This window comes from Gordionus sp. m RMFG-2023, chromosome 4 (genome assembly GCF_954871325.1).
Source record: "Gordionus sp. m RMFG-2023 chromosome 4, tfGorSpeb1-WG-v2, whole genome shotgun sequence".
Classification (NCBI taxonomy): domain Eukaryota; kingdom Metazoa; phylum Nematomorpha; class Gordioida; order Chordodea; family Parachordodidae; genus Gordionus; species Gordionus sp. m RMFG-2023.
Window position 1 is genome coordinate 13,171,666 of NC_088778.1, and position 23,193 is coordinate 13,194,858.

Here is a 23,193-nt window from a genome sequence, read left to right on the forward strand (position 1 = left end):
AAAATTTATTAAGAATTGTTCCAGGCTTGGTATAATATTCTTTTAGATACTAAAGACATTTTAGTAAATATATAAAAAAATTTAGAATTACACCCCTGTCGTGGAGATAAATTTTTCTGAGCGCTAGAACCATGGCTTACATCAGCGTTTAATCAACATGACATTGAATTAACAGAAGCGGTATATTGTTCTATCCAGTAAATGTTATTTATCATTTTCCGCCGAATTGACACGCGCCAGAATAACATGCAAGAGATTATCGATGTGTCGAATTGTTACTACGATGTGTGCACCAAATCAAATTGCTAGGTGCCGAATAAACACGCAGTGAATTTATTTACTGGAGCCAAATTGGCACGCGTCGAAATGACTATGACAAATTAAGGGGGTACCAAAAAAACAATTTTAAAAGTTTTTCCGTGATTCTCCCATTAGTATTCATGCTCAATCGCATCGGGGTTTGGGCCGACGCCCACCACCAGTATCAACTTTATGTAATTTTTTGAATTATTAAGTTTAAGAGTCTTCACAAATGATCCTAAGAAATTTTTATACTTTTGACAAAAATTAAATTTTTGAATTTAATTGCGGTTTCCTTTTGGGAACTCAATTAAAATATTTTCATATATATATCTTTTTTTCTTTATATTTTTGGATATATTTTTTCTAAAAGTATTTTAACTAAATAGATATGATTTGATAATTTATTGCAGATAATTTGATTTTTTTTTTACCATTATTAAATAAAATTGAAATTGAAATTTTTTTTTATGTATATATTGTCGTATTGGGACATGGAATCTTTGGGGATTCGGTATCTCTCAATTTTAAATCATTTACCGAGGGCGATTTCAAAATTTTTAAAATCAGATTTCACCAGAAGTGTATCCCAGCAAATGTAGAGTATTTTACCATATGAACTTAAGACAATTTTCGCAATAGACATTTAAGTATTTATTAATTTATATGAAAATTCTATATAAAAATCAATATAAATTAGAAGTAGTTATAAAATTTATGGCAAAATTGTTTGAAATTTACAGCTTGGGTACTATACATGCAGAAATGCAATTCCTATGAAATCTTTAAAATTAAAAAGTAGCCCTTTATAAATAATTCAAAGTTGAGAGATTCCATCTCCATGGATTCCATACCCAACGATGTATATATATTTTTTTTACGTTAAAATATTTTTTTACCCTTCCTTGAAACATTTCTAGGTCCGCACCTGGGAACGTCGAAATTAGTTATTTCCCCGTTTTAATAATTTACTAGAATACATAAACTTATAATATGAAGGGGGAAAAAATTATATCGAAAGTTTATCTTTATTTAACTAAAAAAGAGAGCAAGAAAAACTTAAAAATGGTTTACACATGAAACAATTTCCGAAAAAATATATCATATAATATATATTATTTTACCATTTGTGGAAACTATTCCTTCGTCTAAAATCACCAAAATTAAAATTGATAATACTACTTTATTCAAATATTTCATTTTTGGATCAGACTTTGTTAAATTTAAATTATCAGGTAAACTGTATTTATTATAATAATATTTGTATTATATAATATAAATAATATATATATATATATATATTATGAATTAAATATTATTGACGATTATTTGAAAAATCTTGTATTTTTTTTATTGGACACTATTATGTTTTCGACCATCTCAGCGTATTATTTCAATTAAATTATATTCAAGGTTATATTCAAGGCTGCCAGTTAATAGATTTGTTTTTGTGTAAAAAACATGTAGGATTTTAATCCAGTAAGTTAAATTACTTAAACTCATATCACGTAATGCTGAGTTTTATTAATGATCGCGTAAAGGAAATTTCGTCAATGACGAAACTGGAGTACAATTAATTATACATGATGAAGCATGCTCATTTTAATCAAAGACCTGCAGCCATTTGTACCGTCCGGTCCGGGTTTTAAAAAAATTCGGCCCGGCCCGGATTGTTTTAAAATATATCATATTTATTTTTAATTTTTATAGATAATAATAGCGATTTAAAATATTTGGTTTTAAAATATTCGGGCCGTCCCGGGTAAATTTTTAAAAATATTTTAGGCGCGCTCGGGTATATTTAAAAAAGTTAGAATACCACCTGATCCGTGTTCCCGGGCTGGGCTTAGGGTCGGGTCTGCAGGTCTCTGATTTTTTTATTCATAATTTTGTTTTCAAAAAAATAATTCATGATCTATTTTTTTATATATAATTTATAAATGAGCATTGAAAATTATCATAATATGTAAAAATTGTGTTTTGGAATTAATTATAAAAATTTTATATATTTAAATGTGATGTTTGATTGTATCTCATTAATATAAATATAATATTTATATTTTATTTTATAATAAGAAGAGAATATGTTTATGACTTTTCAAAATTATAGATTATATTATCGTTTGTAATTTTTTTTTTTAAATTGTGTTCAAATGAAGTGCCTTTAGTTTCATTAATTTATAGTAATCGCTAAATATATTCTTTAGTAATATAAATTTTGAATTGTGGTAGAAATTTTTATTAAATATTTTTATATGGACACACCCCCATACCCACATTCTTCGGCTCACTTTTTCCATGCCTTCTGGGTTAAACTAGAGGTGATGACATATTAAATCTTGGTTTATTTATATCTATTTTATATATAATCTTATTTTATAAATTATATGAACCTGGACAAGCTACATTAATTAAAATTTTGTTTATTCATTCTTAAACGAAGAAATAAGCACAATTATATGGACAAGGGTGTATTGCTAGCGGGGGACTATGGGACTAAGCCCCATGCTAATTTCACTTTTTTTAGCCTCCTTTCTAAATTTTGAGGAGGTACAGAGTAGAGTCCGCATTGAGCAGGCTTTTCGCCAGCCAGCTCACGCCCGCCCATACTTTGAATGGGTGTGGTCGGGTTTATTAAAATATTTTCAACATTGGACGCGTGGCGGGCGGGTTATAAAAAATTTTTACATAATGGGCAGGCTTGGGCAGGAGAATTTTTGATATTTTTCAGGCTAAATGAGCAGAACAGACTTAAATTTATTTAAAATAATAGTTCTATTTCATAATATTGCATATTATCTATATTTAATTAAATAAAATTAATAAATAAAGAGCCAAACCAATTAAAATATTTTTTAAACATTAGTCGGGCGGGTGGGACAAAATTTATAGATAAATGGGCGGATGGGCAGGTTTTTTTTTTAAATTATAAGTGAGCGGGAGAAAGGGTTAAATAAATTTCAAAACAACGAGTGGGGTGGGCTTTTATTGCAGACCTTTAGTACTGAGTACCCTCGCCAAAAAATTTTAATTTTTTTTTTTCAAAAGTGTTAAATTTGATTTCTTTTTCACCTTATTATTTTGTTATAAAAATAAAATTTATATATAGTAAAAAATCTCTTTCATATTTTTTTTTATAACCAGATCGAAGATAGAATAGCAAAAAGTTGTGTTTTTCAATATTTTTATTTTCATTATATTCTAGAATTTTTTTTAAGTAGCTGCCATTTCTGCTTTATTTAAAGCATAGAGTGAGGTTCACCATTAACAAGTAGTGTTAGCTCTATTTGTAACATGTAAATTTTTCCCGCCAAAATAGACATAACTTTATGAATTTTGGGTGAAATGTATTGGGCATTTTTTATAATTTATTTATATAATTTAATTTATTCTTTATCTTTTTGGCAGGTGTATAATAACATTGCAATAACAAGTCCTGAAGAAAAATTCTTCATCAGTTATTGTAGTGGAACTTGACCCACAAAGGGAGCTAGAATAATATAAAATGCGGGTACCGTTTGTTGTTATTTCATTTGATTAACGAGCGGATAAAAATTTCATAACTAATATATTTAAGAATTTGGGAGTGAGAAATATTTTTGGAGGCGGCCATTTCTGGGGACCAAAAGAACTTGAGGCCAGGCTAAGTGGCCAAAATTATTTGGGATGCCCTCCCTTGTGGCTACAGCCCTGGTGTAGTAGACTTGGCAACCCTGAACATGAATGATAATAGAAATGACAAAATAAGAGTCCATTCCTCTATTAGAAATTCCATAAATCGACTCCATAGTTAATTCCTTTCAATAGTGTCGATAGCCTCCCCGAATCTAGAGCCATAATCAAGTCCCTTGAGCCAGCTACTATCTACACCCCCCCCCACTTCTAACCCCTTTTACCCGGCTATTTTAATATTGGTACTTGATGTTGGACGTTGTCTGTCCACAATCAAAACAATACAAAAAATATTTGTATTTAGTATTTTATATACAAGTATTCACGTTACTCCCCAATTTGTTCAAAAATATCCCGTCTGTTTGACTTTTAAAAATTAATTTGTTTGTTAATTCCACTTTTTTATCCTTATTTTATAATATATTTTTATTCAAACTTATAAAATATACAATGTTTTAAGATGATATTTTTAATAAATAGACCACCTGCCATTGTTTTAAAAACATTTTTCATTGCCTCGCCCATTGTTTAACGTCTACCCCCGTCACTTAATAGTAGGGCGAGTGAAATCCCGTCCATTACTCGCTAGTTTCAGAGCTCAGTTATTTAAAATTTAATTTTTAAGTGTGGGTTTCCTCAATTAAATGTCCAAAGCAAATAAACAAAGGTTTTCCAATAATTTCTTGTATACTTTCATTTAGAAATAATTGTCAAGAGATAACAAAATTTAACTAAGGAAGAGCAGAAATGGACCCAGAAATCGATTTCACAAATTATTTATTGATTCTCCGTTAATATTCTTAGTTATATGACCAAAGGAAAAAATTACGTATTACCTATATAATATATATTTTATGATATAATATTTTCTTAAAAAATAGGTCTCGTCCGGGATTTGAACCCGGGACCTCTCGCACCCTAAGCGAAAATCATACCCCTAGACCAACGAGACTTAAATGTTTCTACCTAATAATTTGAATATAAATGTATAATATTTGCAAAATAAAGAATCAAATGTTATACTAATCATTTTTTAAAATTAACCGAGTATTTTTATAGTTTGTAATTTTAATTGAATATGATTTTATTGTTCAAATTGAAATATAAAGATGAACATATGTCATGTCTTGACAGGCATTATAATAATTTCATAACTTATTAAGTTAAACGAGGATATTTGATGTTTTTGAAATCGCTTTTCAAAATTTAAACATTGGATGAGCGGGTTAAAGATATTTTATAACAATGAGCAAATGGCTGGGAGAATTTTAAATGTTTATGAAATGGCCAGAGTAGGCATTTTTATTATATTAAGAATGAATATTTTCGTAAGTTTAAATATAAATGAACATTGGGAGGCCACATAATACGGGATTTTGTCAAGGGGGATGGGGGTTCACTATTAGTTGGGTGTTTCCCCATAAATATAGGAGGTCTTTAACTTATTGTAGGCCTTTGGCCATATTAGATTTTTTTAAAAATATTTTTGGGTTTTCACTTCTTTTTTTTTTATAAATATTCCATTTCTCTAAAAATTTTGAATTATAGCTGTCATTTTAAAAAGTTATAAACCTTTACTTTTTAAATATATTTTTGGGAGGGAAGGGGATGTGGATGGAGTATTATTGGGAGCCTTTATTAACATAAATGATATTTATTAGAGCAGGCACATTTCCAATGGGGGTAAGGGCCCCCCCCATGGATACGCTTATGGGAGAACATGTAAATTTAAAAAAAAACATTTGCAAAGTTAAATTTATTAATCAATGTGGACATGTAGGTTAAAACATTGCAGGCCTCCTATTTTGATAACATAGTTGGTTGAAAAAAATAATGTTCCCTAAGAAAGATGATATATCATATTTTTAAGCATATGATATAAATAAGAGATCAGCATACCCCGACCTAAAAATATTTCTAAAATCTTCGGCCTGGCCCTACTGAAAATAAATTTGTGCAAGTCGCATGGCCCGTTATATAATTTTGTGCAACAACCCCCCCCCCCCCCCATAATAATTTTTGAAAAAAAGTCATAAATAGAAAAATTTCCTCCCTGTCTTAAAAATATTTGGTATAAGATGGCCGGCTTGGTCTTTGGCCAAGTAACTATAGTTCTCATGCTACTATATAAATATTGGTCTAAGCTTATGACTTAAAAAAATTTAAATCTCAAGTAGGTTCTAATTTTAGAATCTCGGGTAGGTTCTAAAAAACTACATTAGATCTAAATATTTTCTTTTTTATTAAAATAAGAATATAATATAATAACTTTTCTGGGATTAAGACAAAGTAATTAGGGATTTATATTGTATTTAACTATTTGTCCCTATGTATCTTTCAAGGGAGAGGGGAGGGAGGGGGGGGGGAGGGGGGTAAAAAATTATTTGAAAAATAAATGAACCAGTTACAATGACGCGAAAATTAAAAGTACGATACTTTCATCAAAAATAAAACTTTTTGAATTTTATTGTTATTATATGGAGATGGACCCCATTTTTTAATTGAAAATCGGATATCATTTTTAATTTTTGTCTTTACCCTCAATAATTTAAAATATGCTTAAACTATCTGTAATTTTTTAAAAAAATAAAATTAAATCTTTTGATCTATCAGATAAAAGAAACTTTAATAAAATATATCAATTTACATTGATATTAAACAAAATATTTATGTTTTTAATATAAATCATACTAATAATATTGAATACCTTCCTTTTTTTGGCCTATACTTTAACCCATAAGCCATTATATTAATTCTAATTGTCTTTCTTATAAATTATATTATATTTTTAAATGCAGATTATCATTTAATATTTGAAGATGATGTTAAATATTGTTTTTTGTTATTGAATACGAAATTTGAAAAGACTGACATAATTTATACTCTCATGAACCTTCTCAGCTTTGTGATATAATTTCAATATAAATGGGAAATTTGGACTATAAATCGTTTTAAATTGTTATTAATGATAAAAATAAATTTTGCGATTTATTTTATGTTAAATAATTTTTTTCACTAACTTCTATATATCTTATAAAATGGTTGTTAATGAATCAAATTTTAAAATAGTTATATTATGGATGTCTTTTAAAAATATATTTTATAAATATAATGAAAAATAGATTAAGAATGAGATATAGCGGTTTAAAATGTGGGTCCGTATTAACCCCCACAAATGCTCTTGCATTATTTAACAAATTTTCTTAAGGGTTATAATAAGTCTTGAAGCTTCTTTCGACACAAGCAACTATAACAAATATTTTGTTCTAATTTTGCCGCCATAAGTTAACTCCTTGCTCTCCCTGACAAATGTCCGTAAGGTCTATACCTTATGCCGGTATCGTGAGTTATGTATTTTAAAGCAATGGTTAAACCTAAATTTATTAGTGTCTTAAACAAAAAAATTATATCATATTCATAACTAACATTATTACGTTGAATAAGAATGTAATAAAATAGTTTTATATTTTAAAAAAGGGATAAAAAAATATATATAAATAAATCTAAAAATATAAATTAATAAAAAATTGGTAATTGTTGATTTTGTTTAAAATTATTTATAAAAATGATCTGTAAAAAGTTTAGTTGATTACAAAAATGGCAAATGATGAATCTATTTTTATATAAATTATTACAAATAAAAAAAAATAAAACAATAGATCTGTTTGGTGTGATTATATTAATCAATTATATTTTATCGATCATCTTCAATAAAATTGGTGTAACCATATCAAAAGTGGGTCTTTTAGCAGGATTTTCGTTCATAGCGATATTAACTAATTTTATCATATGGCTGCATTGAATGTCACTTAAAGGTAACCGTTCATTGTGTAATGCCATCTTTATTATAAAAACATAATTATTACAATACATAAATGTTTAAATTATTTTTCATTAATATTTTAGTGGTCCCAATATTAATACACAAGATTTGTCGTTTAAAAAATATATTACAAATTGATTTTAAACTCTGATTCCAATCAAGATGTTGGACATGGAATGAAAAGGTATTTGTTTGGTATTCAATTCCCATAAGACGACAGCGAAACTCCACATATCGCTTGCTTGAATATTGAGATGTTCACGCTTTTTCTTTAAACCTTATAGCAAAAATAATTTTACCAAAATTATAATAAATTCATCATAATTTTACAAAATACAGTAAAACTTTTAAAGTATCCCAATTCCCTTAGCTCGATCGTTACCAACCAAAATCACTAAAAATGATTTTCAAGATATTTGATATAAAGTTCATCTCTCTGGCATATTGTAACCGTGCGTATATAAGATTCACTTGTAAATCATTCAAAAAATTTTAAAAGAAATAATATCCAACAAACTAAAATAAATATAACTTTCAGGAGACATCCAATTGACATTATATAATATGTTTTTGTTTTGAAATGAAAATTTGGAATCTGAGATATTTATTTGAGCTCTCATGTTTTCATCCAACTAAAAAATAGGTTAAAAAAATATATATATAAGTGTGAAGAAAACTGAGAAGTAATGTATTTTAAAAAAAAACTATTTTTTTCTTTTTACCAAAATATTTTTAGATGAGATATAAAATCTAGGTATAAGCGGATTTAAAGAATGCAAATAGGACATACCACTACATACATCTATTGCAATATTCAGAGACATTTTCTTGTTTAAACCTATAAACGTTTAATATAAAATTATAAATATTATTTTTATTTTATTTTGACAAAATAAATAATAAATTGATTTGGAAACTGGATCCCTTGAACTTGATTGTATTTATTATTTAAAGTCAGTATAAAAAAATAATAAGAAACCGATGATACCAATTTAAATATTCATAAAATAAACCATAGCAAATTATCTGAAATCAAAATGCGGTAAACGTTATGTGAGGTCTATATTGTAGTATGAAGGGTTTGTTCATTAAATTTAAATAGCATAATCCCTATAGCATTAATCTTATTCGCATTTAAATAAAATGTTTTAAAAAAGTAATCAAAAATCTTAGGTAAAAACATAAGAATAACACAAAAATATAGTTAATCTTTACATAAAAAGCCACCGCTACTTGCATAGTAACCGTCATCCACTTCATCGCCTTCGTTATTACAGTCGTTAATAAAGTCATTGTTTTTGTTTACTCCTGACCCGGAATGTAGAGCATTGAATAAAGAGCCTATAGACAAGTACTGACTTATTATAACCAACAATGGATGAGAGGTTTTTAATAATTCTTCCAAATTCCCGTTATTTGAATCCTCGTAAATGTGATCATTATCCTGATGATTTTTGTTGCTTTGATCTGTGGTGAAGGAACCGCCTAGCACTGGCAATATATTGGGATGAGAAAACACCCTTAGTTTTGGGAATTCTTCCTGAAAATTTCTAAGTATTTTGGTATTGTTAGTGGTTACAGTTGTTCTAAATTTGATGACACGAGCCACTATAGATATATTTTGCCATCGACCCTTCCATAACTTATGAAATGAGTTGAGCACATTGTATTTTAAAAAAAATGCTTTTAAGTGGCGATTCATAATAAAATTGAAACATAATCTTGCAAAAAATATATTATTCATAATAAACAGAGTTGTTAAGACACTTAATTTATCTAGATAATGATACGTAACTTAAAAATATATCTAGATAGAGATTTTTCCAAGATATAGTAAAGATACATTTTATACTTATAATCAAGTACATAATGCCAAAATTAAAAATCAATAGAAAACACAAAAAATTGAACCAGACATCTTTTATTCAGTTTAATATCTTATTTATATATAAAATATATAATTAAAAACTAGTATTGTAAGCTTTTATTAATAAAAAAATTTCATAATTTTTATCGCAGAGGCACCTTAGTTTGAACATATTAGTCACACTAAAACGTCTTTCGACTAATGCGCTGGAAGGCAGAATAATGTTATACTTTAGGAATAACACTTTAATATTAGATTTAGTTAAAAAATTATTTCGGTTAGGGCTGGGCCTAATATTTTTTAAAAAATTTCGAGCCGAGCCAGGTTTAAATTTAAAAATATAAATCAAATCATTAAATTTTGTCAAATATATAGATATACTTTAAAATTCTTGCAAGAAACAAAGCGCTAATATTTTTTTAAATAGAGAATATTTCTTTACAATAAAAAAAAAATTAAATGTTTCTATATTTAAATAAATTAGGGCCAGGTGGTCAGATAATTTTCATTCCGGCGGGCTTTTCGGAACAAATAAAAAAATTTTGTTCAGAATCGGGCCGGACAAATTTTAAAAAAAATTTTGGACCAAACTTGGGAAATTAGGCCCGATGCAGATCACTAATTAAAATAATCTTTAAATATAGTAAAATCATCATACTCATTTTTAGAATAATGTCAAAATTTAATAGATATTAAAATTTATGTCCTTATCCATATCCTCTTGGGGAGTTGAAAAAATATAATATCACATATTTAAATTTTTCTTCCTGCAATTAATATCATAAAATGTAAAGTTTAAAAGTTCATAATAAATCGCTGTTTGAACCAGTCCAATCAAGTTTTAAAAACGTGCTTATACTTATTGATTGTTTCTTTATCATCAGTATCACCAATATTAATCATTTAAAAATTAATATTTATATTTACTATATTAGTCATCCATTGTGTAAAATAAAACCTGTTTTGAATTGGAAAGAAATAAACTTGGAGAGATATTTAATAAAAAAAATAGGACTATATTTTAAAAAATTAATATAATAAAATTGTATCAAAATGTATTTATATATAGATAGATATGGTTAAAAATGTATCTAGATACAGCTATTTTAAAAAAAGGTATTATGGTAAGATACCAATACAACATTTTTATATCTAGATACTTTAACAACTCCGATAATGAGGCATAACATTAAATCAAAACAATTTTTTTGTCAAACTGACTTGGTCAAGGTGATTAAAGTTTAATGCTTTTTCGAAATTTAGTTGATTCATATCGATCCCAGAGTTACGTGATAATGTTGCGTCTCCTTTTGATTTAAAAAATAATAATTAATTTGTATTTAATAATCTCAGATACCTTAAAAAGTTAGATATAAAAGGTATGTACACTAAATAATCAAAAATTGAAAGATTTTACCATTAAAATTCATATTATAGGCTAGATTATTTAAATAACGAATATTAAATATTTATAGTACTGCTTCTTTTTTTGGTCCCAAGCCAACTTTGATCTTTATAAGGAATTTTTTTAGATAAGTCAATTCGCAAAATTTCGGCCTTTTCTAAATAAAATAAAGAAATAAAATTGAGAAATTTGTATTAAAAAAACAAAACCCATTAATCGATATATAGTTATACCCGCTTAAGGTATTCCCCGCTTTTCACCTTTTGATTTGAGATCCCAGAAATCTCATAATTTATATCATTTTAGTTCTAAAACAATTTCGCTTCTTTAATTCCCAGATGTTATTTTGAACATAGGATAATATCCTATGCGGATGCTATCGTAATCAGAAAAATCTAGATGAAACACTCCATTCCCTCAACAAACTCAAACTTTTAGCCATAAGGTCGGCCTAAATATTAACTTAGAGACAGCAATTCCTCCGTCCTCCCATGCACCCACCATTCAAAATCTGACTATCTAATAACAAACAATAAAGTCTCGAAATCAAATACTTAGGCGTCACTAAATAAGAATAAAGAGCGCAAGGCACGCTTCTACAAATACTTTAAATTATGTAAAACTAAGGAGATCTGGCATTAACTAGACTGAGAATATTTAACTTCACTATCATTCCCATTTTACTATCAACAGTGTATAGAAAGCTACAATCCTTTATTAACAACAGTCTAAGAATCAACAGCATCTCTTACCCGAAGATAGTCTGGAATGAAAAATATCAAAACATTACCCCGTACACGTATCCCGAAAGAAAAGATGAATTCAAATTCTAACCATATAATAAGCAATGCCAATCAAAATTTGGCACACAATTTGATAACGGGATATATTCTTTCAATGGAAAATACAATTATAAAAGGTTGTGGATGTATAAAATAACAAAAGATATAATGGAGCTAATAATTAACATGAAACAATTTATAAGACTGAACACCTGTAAAAAGTCAATTAAAAACCATTTAAAGTGAAACCAGAATATCTCAAATAACTCGAAAACTATTGACAGTTACGATTTCTCCTTTTTGAAAAATCGAAGCTCATAATCATTTTGAAATATCAATTTCAAATTTTCTACTAGACACAAGAAATATTTTAAAAAGATTTAATTTTGATGTTTCCCACTTAATTATCAATTATTGACTTAATTAATAAAATTAGATTAAATATTCGAACTAATTTATTTTTTAATTTAAAACTAATAACATTAGTAAAATGTTAAAAAAGTCGGTTTTTGTACTTTTCATCATTATCTCATATAATATAATTGTTAATGAGCTAAAATTTCGTTTCAGATATTACTGGAACATATATAAGGTGCCTACAAATATTTATAGAAATTGAAAGGGGTGGACCGAAAGGTGTTTGATTTTACATAGGATGACCCATAGATATGGGAGAAGGGGTAAATTCAAAAGATTTCTTTAAAAAAATAAGTATAATTATAATTAACTTATAAGAGATGTCTTTGTTTGTGACTTGCATTTATCCAATGGAATCTCCCCGTGTCTATTGGTTATATTTAAATGAGCCCCTCGGTTCAAAAGTTCCGAAGCTATCTCCAGAAAATTCCAAAAACAAGCGTAATGCATTGGTGTATTACCATGTTCATTTATTGCATTAAAATCTGCCCTATGATGTAATAACTTAACATCATAAAATATAATTAATGAAAAAATCGGTTATCATATTATTTTTAGAGTAATTTTATTTTAATATAAAAAATATTTAAACGATCGAATTAAAATCCGATGAGTCACCGATCCGATGTGTGAGCCCTGCATCGAGATTATTTGTTCAGGTACGGCTTGATTGAAAAAAAAAAATTTTTTAATTTTGTGCGACCTATACAATCCGAGTACCTTTCTCAAATATTCAAATCCGATATAAAATTTTATTTTAGTCCGATACTAATAAAAAATAAAATAAGGAACTGTTGAAAAAGTAGGATATTTCAGAAAGCGGAAAAATTATAAGCGCTATTAGGGAAAATAAAAAACATTTTGGCGTCATTCTTGAAAAGAATATTTATAAAAATATTAGGCGTTATTCTTGAAAATAAAATAATATTTATAAAAAATATTGAACAAACAAAATTATTAATTTTGCCGAGGTTCGAGTGCGACCTAAATTAAAATATTAAATCAAGATCAATCCGACTGAGTCCGAGAGAATGGCATCCAGGCCCAACAGACTTGAGTTTGGTCGAATAGGATAGGCAGTAGTAATGCCAAATCGCTTCATTTGAGCCGATTTAAAAACGGCTAACTATGTCGAGATTTACCGGGTCAGGTAAAAAATTTTAAATCAAGGTCCTATCCGGCCAACGCTAAACCAATGACAGGGTTTTAATTTTCCTTCAATAATTGTCAAAATATCCAGATCTTGCTTAAAAAATCAAGCGTGATATTTATATTTATCAATATATTATTGTGTAACAACCTTTTTAACAATATCTAGATGCCCATGACTGCAAGCCAAATGTAAAGGAGTATCATCGCCCATATTGGTTGAATTAATTAATGCTCCTCTGAGGAGTAAAAGATCCACTATGTTTATTCTACCTTCTTTGCACGCCCAGTGTAAAGGACTAAACCCGTGTTCATCTCTTTTAAGATTAAATTATATATTAAAATAGGAAATTAGATTAAAATGTTGGCGAAATTAGCTAAATATTAGGGCTGTGCCGATATTAAATATTGGATAGGATCGGCACCGATATTTTGCTGTTTCCAAAAATATCGGATCGGGCCTATACCTTTAAAACCGGATCCGATCTTTTTACCTTTCTTTTTTTTGTTATTTTATGTTATGTATATTTATTTTACATTATTATATTTTCTAAATAATTTTTTTTTAAACAACACCTTCTAAATTTTATTTATTTTTTTAAATAGATTTATAGTATTTAAAAGTTTTTTTATAAAAATAGAAAGGAACACCCATAGTTTTATTTATTTTAAATCTTTTTAAATAATAACGCCAATTTTTGTTTAGAAGTAAAGAGGTGAAATAAATTAGACAACTTATTTATACTTTATATAAAATAATTTTTTTAAATATGGTATCTGAATTATGGAAATATTTTACAAAAGACAAAGATAATTTTACAAAATGCGTTATTTGCGGAGTTCTAATTTCACGGGGAGGAATAATGAAAAATTGATATATTCCAATATCCGTAAACATTTAAAGCGAATCCATCAAAAGCATTCGAAGAGCTAATACAAAAAGAACGATAAATATTAGAAAAAACTAATCAAATTTTTTTAAAAAAGGACCCTGAAAGTCAGCCAGCAATATCAGCCATTCTTAATAAAACTAATATTTGGAAAAATTCTGATCTTAAATAATATATTTTTTTATCTATTAAAATATAATTAATTATAGTTTTCTTTGTAGAAATAAAAAAGTTAGATTAAAATTCGATTTTTTGCATAAAAAATATTGATTTCTTAATTACATTTGGTTCAAATGGGGGAGGTGAAAAATCAGTATAAATATCGGTTCGGATTGAACCAATATCGGCAAATATCGGATCGGTATTAAACCAATATCGGATCGAATATGTTGAACAGCACAGCCTAAATATTATATATAAAATATGGGGTTAGTTAAGGAGGGAAGGTAAAGAGATTAAAGAAAATAGTTACGTTTCAAAATATTTAGATTTGTAAATATAGGTTATTTTAATTGCCTGAATACTCTAGAGTTTAAAACAAAAAGAAATAAAGCAGTTATTCGAAGTTTCGTTAGGATGTCCAAATATTGATGGTAAATATCAAGAAAAATAGTATATTCTTTATCGCATTATATGGGGTCATTCTAAGAGAAATCGCTCAAAAAAAAATTTGGTCTTTTAAATAAATTTGTTGGTGTTGCCGATATTGAGAATTTAATTTATTAAAAATGTATTCATATATATATAGAGAGAGAGAAAGAGAGAAGCAATTATTTGCTATTTCAAAAAGTAGATGAAGTTTCTAAAAGAAGTAGGAATTCAAACCCTATTTTTTCGTCGAGTTTAGTTCAGTTCCAAAATTTTGAATGCGATTTCAGATGGGTCAATTAATATTTTTCTTAATTAATAAAACATTATTTTTATTATGCTAATAAAAAGAATAATATATTATATCGTATCAAACAAGGAATAAAATATGATATTCGATCAATTCAATAAGAGAAAATTAAAAATAGGTTGTAGTATAAAAAAAAGCCTATTGAACAGGGTTCGAGCCCTGAAAAAATTGAATATATTACCTTATAAACATTGAGAAAAGATTTTAAGAAAATAATATATTTGTGATTAACTTGTTTGTGGAAGTATTCTTCCCCTAATGCGCTCGTGATTAGGTTTGTCTGATCAAAAAAAATATTGCTTATTTATACAAAATATTAGCCATTGTTTCAATTAGTTGGGAAAAATCAAAAAAATAGATAAAGTATTAAAAACAGATGTATATAAATTTCCATACATCTTAAATGCAGAGATTATTTTGAATCTTATATTTTCGATTTTGATATTATCCTTCGAAAATAAAAGATTATTTTAATTAAATTTAATCATTCTTTTACATAAATATTGGAAATTTTATTGGAGGGTGGATATATTGTAAGCAGTATTTTAAGAAAAATTTATGGTTTAAATAAAAATAAATTTATCTACTTGTACAATTTGAACATTTAATAAATTGTCTAACCCCAGTCATAGAATGTATAGGTAAAATAAAATAATTTCATGTACAAATTGGGAGAACGTAAATATAAAATTTTATAATTTTTAAACAATAAACTAGAGGTCTGTAATTGGAGGGTTAAAAATATTTAAAACAGGCGGGTAAAAAAAATGTTATTTTTAAAAAATGATTAATCAAATATTTAAACCAAAAAAATTACGGTACGAGATTTTGTTAAAAGATACCCAAACCTTTCTACCATCTATGAGCAATATCTCTAGGCTTGAGTAATATTTCTGGCTACATATTTGGTTAGCCGTTTTTAAAAATCGAGCCGTTTAACAACACTAATCCATATTTTTGAAATAGGATTCATAATTATCAAAATTTAAAAGAAAACATTTCATCGGTATTAAAAATAATAATTATAATTAATGCTTGTCCACCGTTAGGCTATTCAAAAACGAATGTAATAGTAAAAAATGGTAAATCATTCATTTTTTGAATAATGGAAGAATTATTCGATTCGAATAAAATGAATAACTCATATATTCGACAAATTTTTTTAATAATTTGCTTATTTGATATAAAATAATTTGATCAAATATTTGAATTATCAGAATTATGATTAATGTTTTTTAATAAAATTTAATCATTTGTCATTTCAATTGAAAACCTATAAACCTGAGATGTGATTAACAAGGTAAATATCCTGATAGTGAAAGGCTATTTTTAGTCAGAACTTGGCTTTTGTTTAAAATAAAATGTGAAATATAAAAAATTCTGTCAATATGTTATACCATGGATTATCTTATAATATTTTTAAAATACAAATTATTCTAATAACTCAAATTAAATACAAAGAGTAAATTTTATTTTTTGAACAAATATAAATAATGCAATATTTGATTTGTATTGATTTTTGAATAGGTCCACCAACCATCATGCATAGTTTAATTTTATCCTGTTTTGTATTTTTCTAACATAATTAAGATTTATATTTTGTAAAATCAAAAATAGTACAACCTTTATTTTTATTTCAATTAATTCATTTTTTTTAAACTGTATAACATAAAATTAATTAAAAAACTTTTCAAAACTTTATCATTATGTTTCCTTAAAGTTTTGAAATTTTTTAAACAGGTATTGGAAATAATCTTAGAAAAACATCTCATATATATCATAATTTAATTTTAATTTGCTATTTTCAAGCTAAAGTCAGTTGTGTAAATATTTTCATATTAGGTTTAATTATTTAAAAATATTTATTTAATAAATTATTAAAAATGAATAAAGAAAATAATTAAAAAGCAACAAAACCTAATATTTTATCTTAAACATCTTATCATTTTTTTGTTTGTGACAAAAATTTAAATTCATTATATATATCCTTAATATTTATAGTATTGTTAAATGGCTTTATTTTTAAAAACGACTAACCCAATATTTAGGCCAAAAAAAAATATGCAAGCAACAAGATTTTGATTTTCTTTCACCTATGAGTAAAATCTCCAGGCAATATTTTTTGGCTAAAATATTGGGTTAGCTTTAAAAACTGAACCCTAATTTTTTATATCCTTAATTGGCAGGATTGTATATATTTTAGTCTAGGGGAAGATTATTTTTGGAGAAATATGGGAAGGCCTTTTAGATGGATAAATATTTATTAAGCCAAATTTTTATGAAAAATAAATATTATATTGTCATAAATATGTTTTTGCAACAGATAAATATAATTTTGTGAAATTGCAAATAAAAATTATTATGAGGTATATTTTTTCAAAGCAATTAATTATTTAAATTGTAATTCCTTTGATTAAAATCTGTAAATTATTATGTATAATTTTAAAAAATATTGAAAAACTTGGTATATAACTAAACTAGTCACTTTTAAAATATAACTAATTTTGAAAAAAATATAACTAATAACAACATATATATGCATGAAGATGATGTGGTTTTCTAGAGCATAGGAAAGAGTATAAATTTATTGAAGTTATAAAGTTAAAAGATAATGAAAGATGTTTGTAAGAAAATATAAAATTTGAATAAGGTGGTGATAAATAAAATACCCAGGGAATCAATTTGACATCTAAAATGATGTATGAATTAATAATCAAATAATGTTCATAAATATAACAAAATTATATATTAAGATGAGACAAATAATAATTTCAAATATATACATATCAATTATATTATTCTTTGATTCAGTTATTTATAAACCATTTATTTGATACAACATAAAATCAAAAAATATTAATCTTCTGAATAGTAAAAATCTGAGTAGAATGCCATCCTAAATTATTATTATTTAATATAGATTTCTAATAAAAAATTTATTGCTATTAAATTATCATATGTTACTTATGAAATTATTGGTCTAAAATCAAAGGGGAAGCAGGCACCTCAACAAGCCTTGCAGTACAGAAGGGCTCAAATCAATTTTTACAAAATGTGCCTTATAAGAAGGTTACAGTCACATTATTGTAGTGAATATAAACAAATGTAAAAATTAGAAGAATGTATTTTCATTAAAGATAACAATATTTAAAACATTTCAACAAACTATTTTAGTTTTAACATACCCTTGTAAAATATCATTTTCAGGATTTTCTAACCAGGATTTGACTTCTAAAATATTACCTTCACGGCACAATGAAAAGATATCATCCATCATTAATTTTTAAAATGATAAGAAGCATAGAGAAAGGATTATCATTTGAAATATTTCGATAAGGATTTGACTTACATTTCTAAATTCTCATAATTATGATTGACATTTGTTAAACATTCTTTTATCCATTTTAGAAACTTAATGCAATAATCCACTGTTGATATCTATATTTGGCTAAAAATTAAGATTTTGCAATTTTTAGTAAAACTATTTAAGAAATGTAAATAAAATTGGTACTGGGGTTCTAAAAAAAATCATTAATCAGCTCTTTAATAAATTGTTAGAGATATTTTTGACGATTTCAAGTTCTATTATTCTGGAAATTAATTCTTATGCAACTATTATTCTGGAAATTTATTCTTATGCAACTACACATATGTTATTATAATTACAACATTTAATTTTAATGAAACTAATTTAATATAGAATTTATGTATGAAAAATTATATCATTATTCTTTGGCAGAAAAATATAAAAGAAAAATTATATCATTATTATTTGGCAGCAAGATGGAAGAAAAATTATGTCATTATTCTTTCGCAAGAAACAGTCTATGTAATTATATCATTTTAATGAATCTAACTTAATATAGAATTTTATATAAAGAAAAGGTTTAATTATATCATTTTTATTTGCATTAAATTATTTATTCTTGTAAATTGCTATTATTAATATGGATTGTATTAATATTGATTGTTTTCCTTATGTAATAAATGTATTATTATTTCAAAATTTAATTAATAATTATATATTTATTTGCTCCAAATTTTTTTTAATTGTGTCTATAAGCCACTAAATATATTTTTTTTTTAAATTCAACAAAAATCAGGTTTAGACTAATTTAACAAAGAAAAATATGGAAAATATGATATACCAAATCTTGTTGCATGTTTTTTATTGTTACTATCATTTTGAATATAATCTATCAGTATTTTGCAGTAATTTACTTATAACAACATTTAGGTTCTATTTTTTGTTTTTTTATGCCATAGATATATTACAGCTTTGTAAAAACTAATTTTGACATTTAGAACTACAGTAGAAAATATATTTATTACATATTTATACTATTTACAAAATAATAACATATTTTCTATAAATATAATAAAAAGTAACATAAAAACAAAATAAATGACTAATATGGATAAAATATTTCATTATAATACAAGAAAATAATTAACTTGAAAGATATACATTATCTTTACTGGTTTTTCAACTAATAATTGCAGAGATTTTATCTAAAATCGATGTTTATGGTATAAATTTGTAATATGTTAAATTGTGTCCTTAGCATTTATAAATTTATATATTTTTCCAATTACATTAAAATATTTAATGTTTTATAGCATCACTAAATTTAAATATATTTGGGTGAGCTATCAAAACTAGATTTTCTAGAGCACTATGACACATAGTTGATAGGAATTTTTCTGCCTTCTATTTTATAAACAATAAAAAATATTTAACTTGGAATATTTGTAAAAATGTTTTGAATGTTAGTATTAAATTCATCTGAATTAGAGGTCTGCATTGGGCGGGATTACGGCCCGCCCACCCACGCCCGTCCTTTTCAAGAATAAGCAGGCAGGCGGGTTAAAAAAATTTGAAACTATGGGTGGGTGGGCGGGTTAAGAAATTTAAACAATGGGTGGGCAGGTTAAAGAAATTTAAAATTTTTGTTCAAAAACAAACTGTGTTTTTTTTAAGTGAAGAACACTTTACTAGTTTTTCTACATCTTTATCTAATTGTTCCCACCCGTATGCAATATATGTAAAACTCTTTTTTGAAGTGAGTACGGAATGATTAATCTGCTATTCCAAAATAAAATACCGTTATCATTTTATATTTCATCTATTCTTGTTCTAAAAGCTTGTAATTCTGGTGCTTGATTTTGTATATTTGTACCATTTATTAATCTTTTTGTTGGTTTTCGTTCCCTCTTTGTATATCTTGAATTCCTTCTTGACTTGGTTCCATTGTTTCTACTGTTTTATTATCTCCTAGCTTTATATTGTCATTTGTTTATATTGATTCGGTTAACTGCTTCTTCCATTGTTCGTAGTTGGTCAGCATGTTTTCCTACGATTTTTTTTTCTTCTCTCCTTTTTCAAAGTTGTAATGGCGGATTCCCCTGGTATACGGCAACACTTGGTATATTTCTGCATTGTTTTTGATATCCACTACAGCTGTTTCCGAGTTTTTCGACCCACCACATAATGTCTCATAATGGATTTCATTGGTGTAATACCCGGATGTTCCGTATGCAATATGTGTAAAACTCTTTTTTGGAGTGAGTACGGAATGATTAATCTGCCATTCCAAAATAAAATACCGTCATAATTTTCTATTTCATCTATTCTTGTTTTAAAAGTTTGTAATTCTGGTGCTTGATTTTGTATATTTTTACCATTTATTATTATTTTTACTTTCTTAAAATTGGATCTTTTGCGGTTTCCTCTCTAAATTCTTTTCTTGATAGAGTTAATGTGTCATAAGTAAGACTTATATATTTTACTGTTTTATTTTCGCTTGTTATTCTCTCATTATTTTCTCTGTTGGGTTTCGCGATAAAGTATCTGCAATTATATTTTTGGCGCCATTCTTGTACATTATATCATAATAATATGCAGATAATTTATAAGCCCAACGTAATAATCTTTGGTTTGTTAATGAGCTTAAATCTCTGCTATTACCAGGTTTGTGGTCTGTTCATATTTTAAATTTTGGTCTATACAAATAGTTATGAAATATTTCTATGCCGTTTATTATTGCTTTTTCTTCTTTGTCTATTGTAGAATAATTCTTTTTGGCGTCTTGTAAAATCCTTGAAGTGTAAGCTAATGGAAATTCGTTACCATTATCATATTTTTGCATGAGTACAGCTCCAAATCTTTGGTTAGATGCATTTGTTTCCAATATTAACTCGAGGTCTGATTTATAAAACTGTATAGTTTTTGTTCTGTTACTATTCCAAATAGCATGAAAACGATTACAAAAATAGTATGGTATTTTATTTTGTAATGGCAGATTAATCATTCCGTACTCACTTCAAAAAAGAGTTTTACATATATTGCATACGGGACATCCGGATCTCACTTGATGAAGAGCATATACTTTAAACAGATATCCTACTTTGGTGGAAATGACAAGAAAGAGATTTTGTCAAAGCTATCAAGATTAGCAAGAAAAATATTGGCAATTCCTGCAACAGTGCTTCTTCTGATATCAATTTTATATTTATATTTTTTTCATAAATATTTTATTTGATCAAATAAATTGTCCATAATTTAAAATGATTATTTTTTTTATTATATTTATTTCCTAAATTGAAAACTTTTTGTAAGGTGTAATGCTGAAATATTTTTTTAAAAAATTGAAAGAATGTCCATAATTAAATTTTATAAGCGGGCTTGGGTTAAAATTTTTTAGACTATTTCATTATAAAAGACTAAAAAATCAAAATATATATTACGTGTAAATACAATTTCATTACATATCGATAATCAAGTGGATATTTTGTTTCAAATAAAATAAAAATATAATAAAGGAAAGTAATATTTTAACATAATCATTGAATAATAGGAAACGTAAAAAATAAATGATTTTTTGGCATAATCACATGAAAAAATCAAAAAAAAATAAGATAATGGACAGTAAATTTTTAACATAACCTTTGGACAGTGGGAAACATAAAAATGATTTTGGTGGCATAATCACAATGAAAAATATTTATATTAAATATAATAAACACAATTTTTTTAATTAAACATAATTAAAGGAATATCAAATAAGATTTTAATTTTCAAAAAAAATAAGATAGGGAAAGGAATATTGTTACATAATGGTTAGACAGTAAATATTGTAAAATCAATTGATGTCTTATCATTGCAAACACATCAAAATAATAAGACTTCTTTAAAATCACATATTTTATATCTTATCATTAACACTAATCATAATGATAAGATTTATTTAAATGCATCACCTCTAGCATTTGCAATAAATAATCATATCATATGTTTCAACAATGATAACATTTTTTTAAATTCAAATATATCATATATATATATTTATCAATTAAAATTAAAATTTTTAAGTTTAATTCAAATTAAACTAATATTAACACACATTCAAAATATGCCACATTAATTCAAAGTTTACAGTTAATTCAAAATGAAATATCATTAATGTAGTAAAGGAGTAATTTATTGTAATATTCTATTTACATATTATGTGCTTAACTTCCTAATAGATTATTGACATCACATATCCTAATGCTATTTTCCTTGTATTACTACGATTGATGAATAAAATGTAAATTGTGACTGAATTATTAAAAGTGAATAAATTGTAAATGATGACTATATCACAAAAATTAACACATCATTCGCAATAGATCACCTTAATAATATATAAACACTAAATAAAAATGAATTACATTCACAATAAATCACATTAATAATATATCAACCAATGATCATTGATCAACACTAAATTAAAAACATTCATAATATATCACACTAATTAAAAATGGATTATATTCACCATAAATCAACATTAATTAAAAATGGACTAAAAATGAACCAACACACATGTCCATCCTTTTAAAGCAATGATATATATAACTAGAGATTGACGATTCATTCATTTGACTTTTTTTTATGAAGGTGGAGTAGGTGATTATATTTAAAAAATGAACCTAAGACTAACCCACC

At 26.0% G+C, this 23,193-nt stretch overlaps 2 protein-coding genes and 1 non-coding gene across 3 annotated transcripts in view; all 3 read right to left on the minus strand.

Moving 5' to 3' along the window:
• Window positions 1-1,558, minus strand: part of LOC135928962 (uncharacterized) — a 39,403-nt gene extending 37,845 nt beyond the window's left edge. Inside the window, exon 1 of the mRNA XM_065465422.1 lies at window positions 1,425-1,558. Coding sequence (XP_065321494.1) covers window positions 1,425-1,500 — 76 coding nt within the window. The 5' untranslated portion in view covers window positions 1,501-1,558. The remainder of the gene's footprint in view (window positions 1-1,424) is intronic.
• Window positions 1,559-4,852: 3,294 nt separating this feature from the next.
• Window positions 4,853-4,924, minus strand: Trnap-agg (transfer RNA proline (anticodon AGG)). The gene has a single exon. It is a non-coding gene; the product is annotated as a tRNA-Pro (tRNA).
• A 2,411-nt stretch (window positions 4,925-7,335) lies between these two features.
• LOC135929111 (integrin-linked protein kinase-like) lies at window positions 7,336-18,556 on the minus strand. The gene is made up of 10 exons (XM_065465618.1): window positions 18,389-18,556; window positions 13,567-13,732; window positions 12,578-12,770; window positions 11,141-11,224; window positions 10,884-10,969; window positions 9,011-9,437; window positions 8,518-8,633; window positions 8,328-8,427; window positions 7,942-8,072; window positions 7,336-7,812 (listed from the first exon to the last, which is right to left on the minus strand). The coding sequence occupies exons 1-10, from the start codon at window positions 18,478-18,480 to the stop codon at window positions 7,660-7,662; spliced, it is 1,548 nt and encodes a 515-aa protein (XP_065321690.1). The 5' UTR covers window positions 18,481-18,556; the 3' UTR covers window positions 7,336-7,659.
• Window positions 18,557-23,193: the final 4,637 nt, after the last annotated feature.

What these genes read in the sequence shown, in the direction of transcription:
- LOC135929111 (XM_065465618.1), bottom strand. Translation starts at nt 18,480, where the DNA reads ATGATGGATGATATCTTTTCATTGTGCCGTGAAGGTAATATTTTAGAA. An exon ending in GAAAATGATATTTTACAAGG is followed by an intron (nt 13,733 to 18,388) that starts GTATGTTAAAAC and finishes TAATCTTAAAAG; the next exon opens with AGATGAACACGGGTTTAGTC. An exon ending in ACTTTAATCACCTTGACCAA is followed by an intron (nt 9,438 to 10,883) that starts GTCAGTTTGACA and finishes TCATTTCATAAG; the next exon opens with TTATGGAAGGGTCGATGGCA.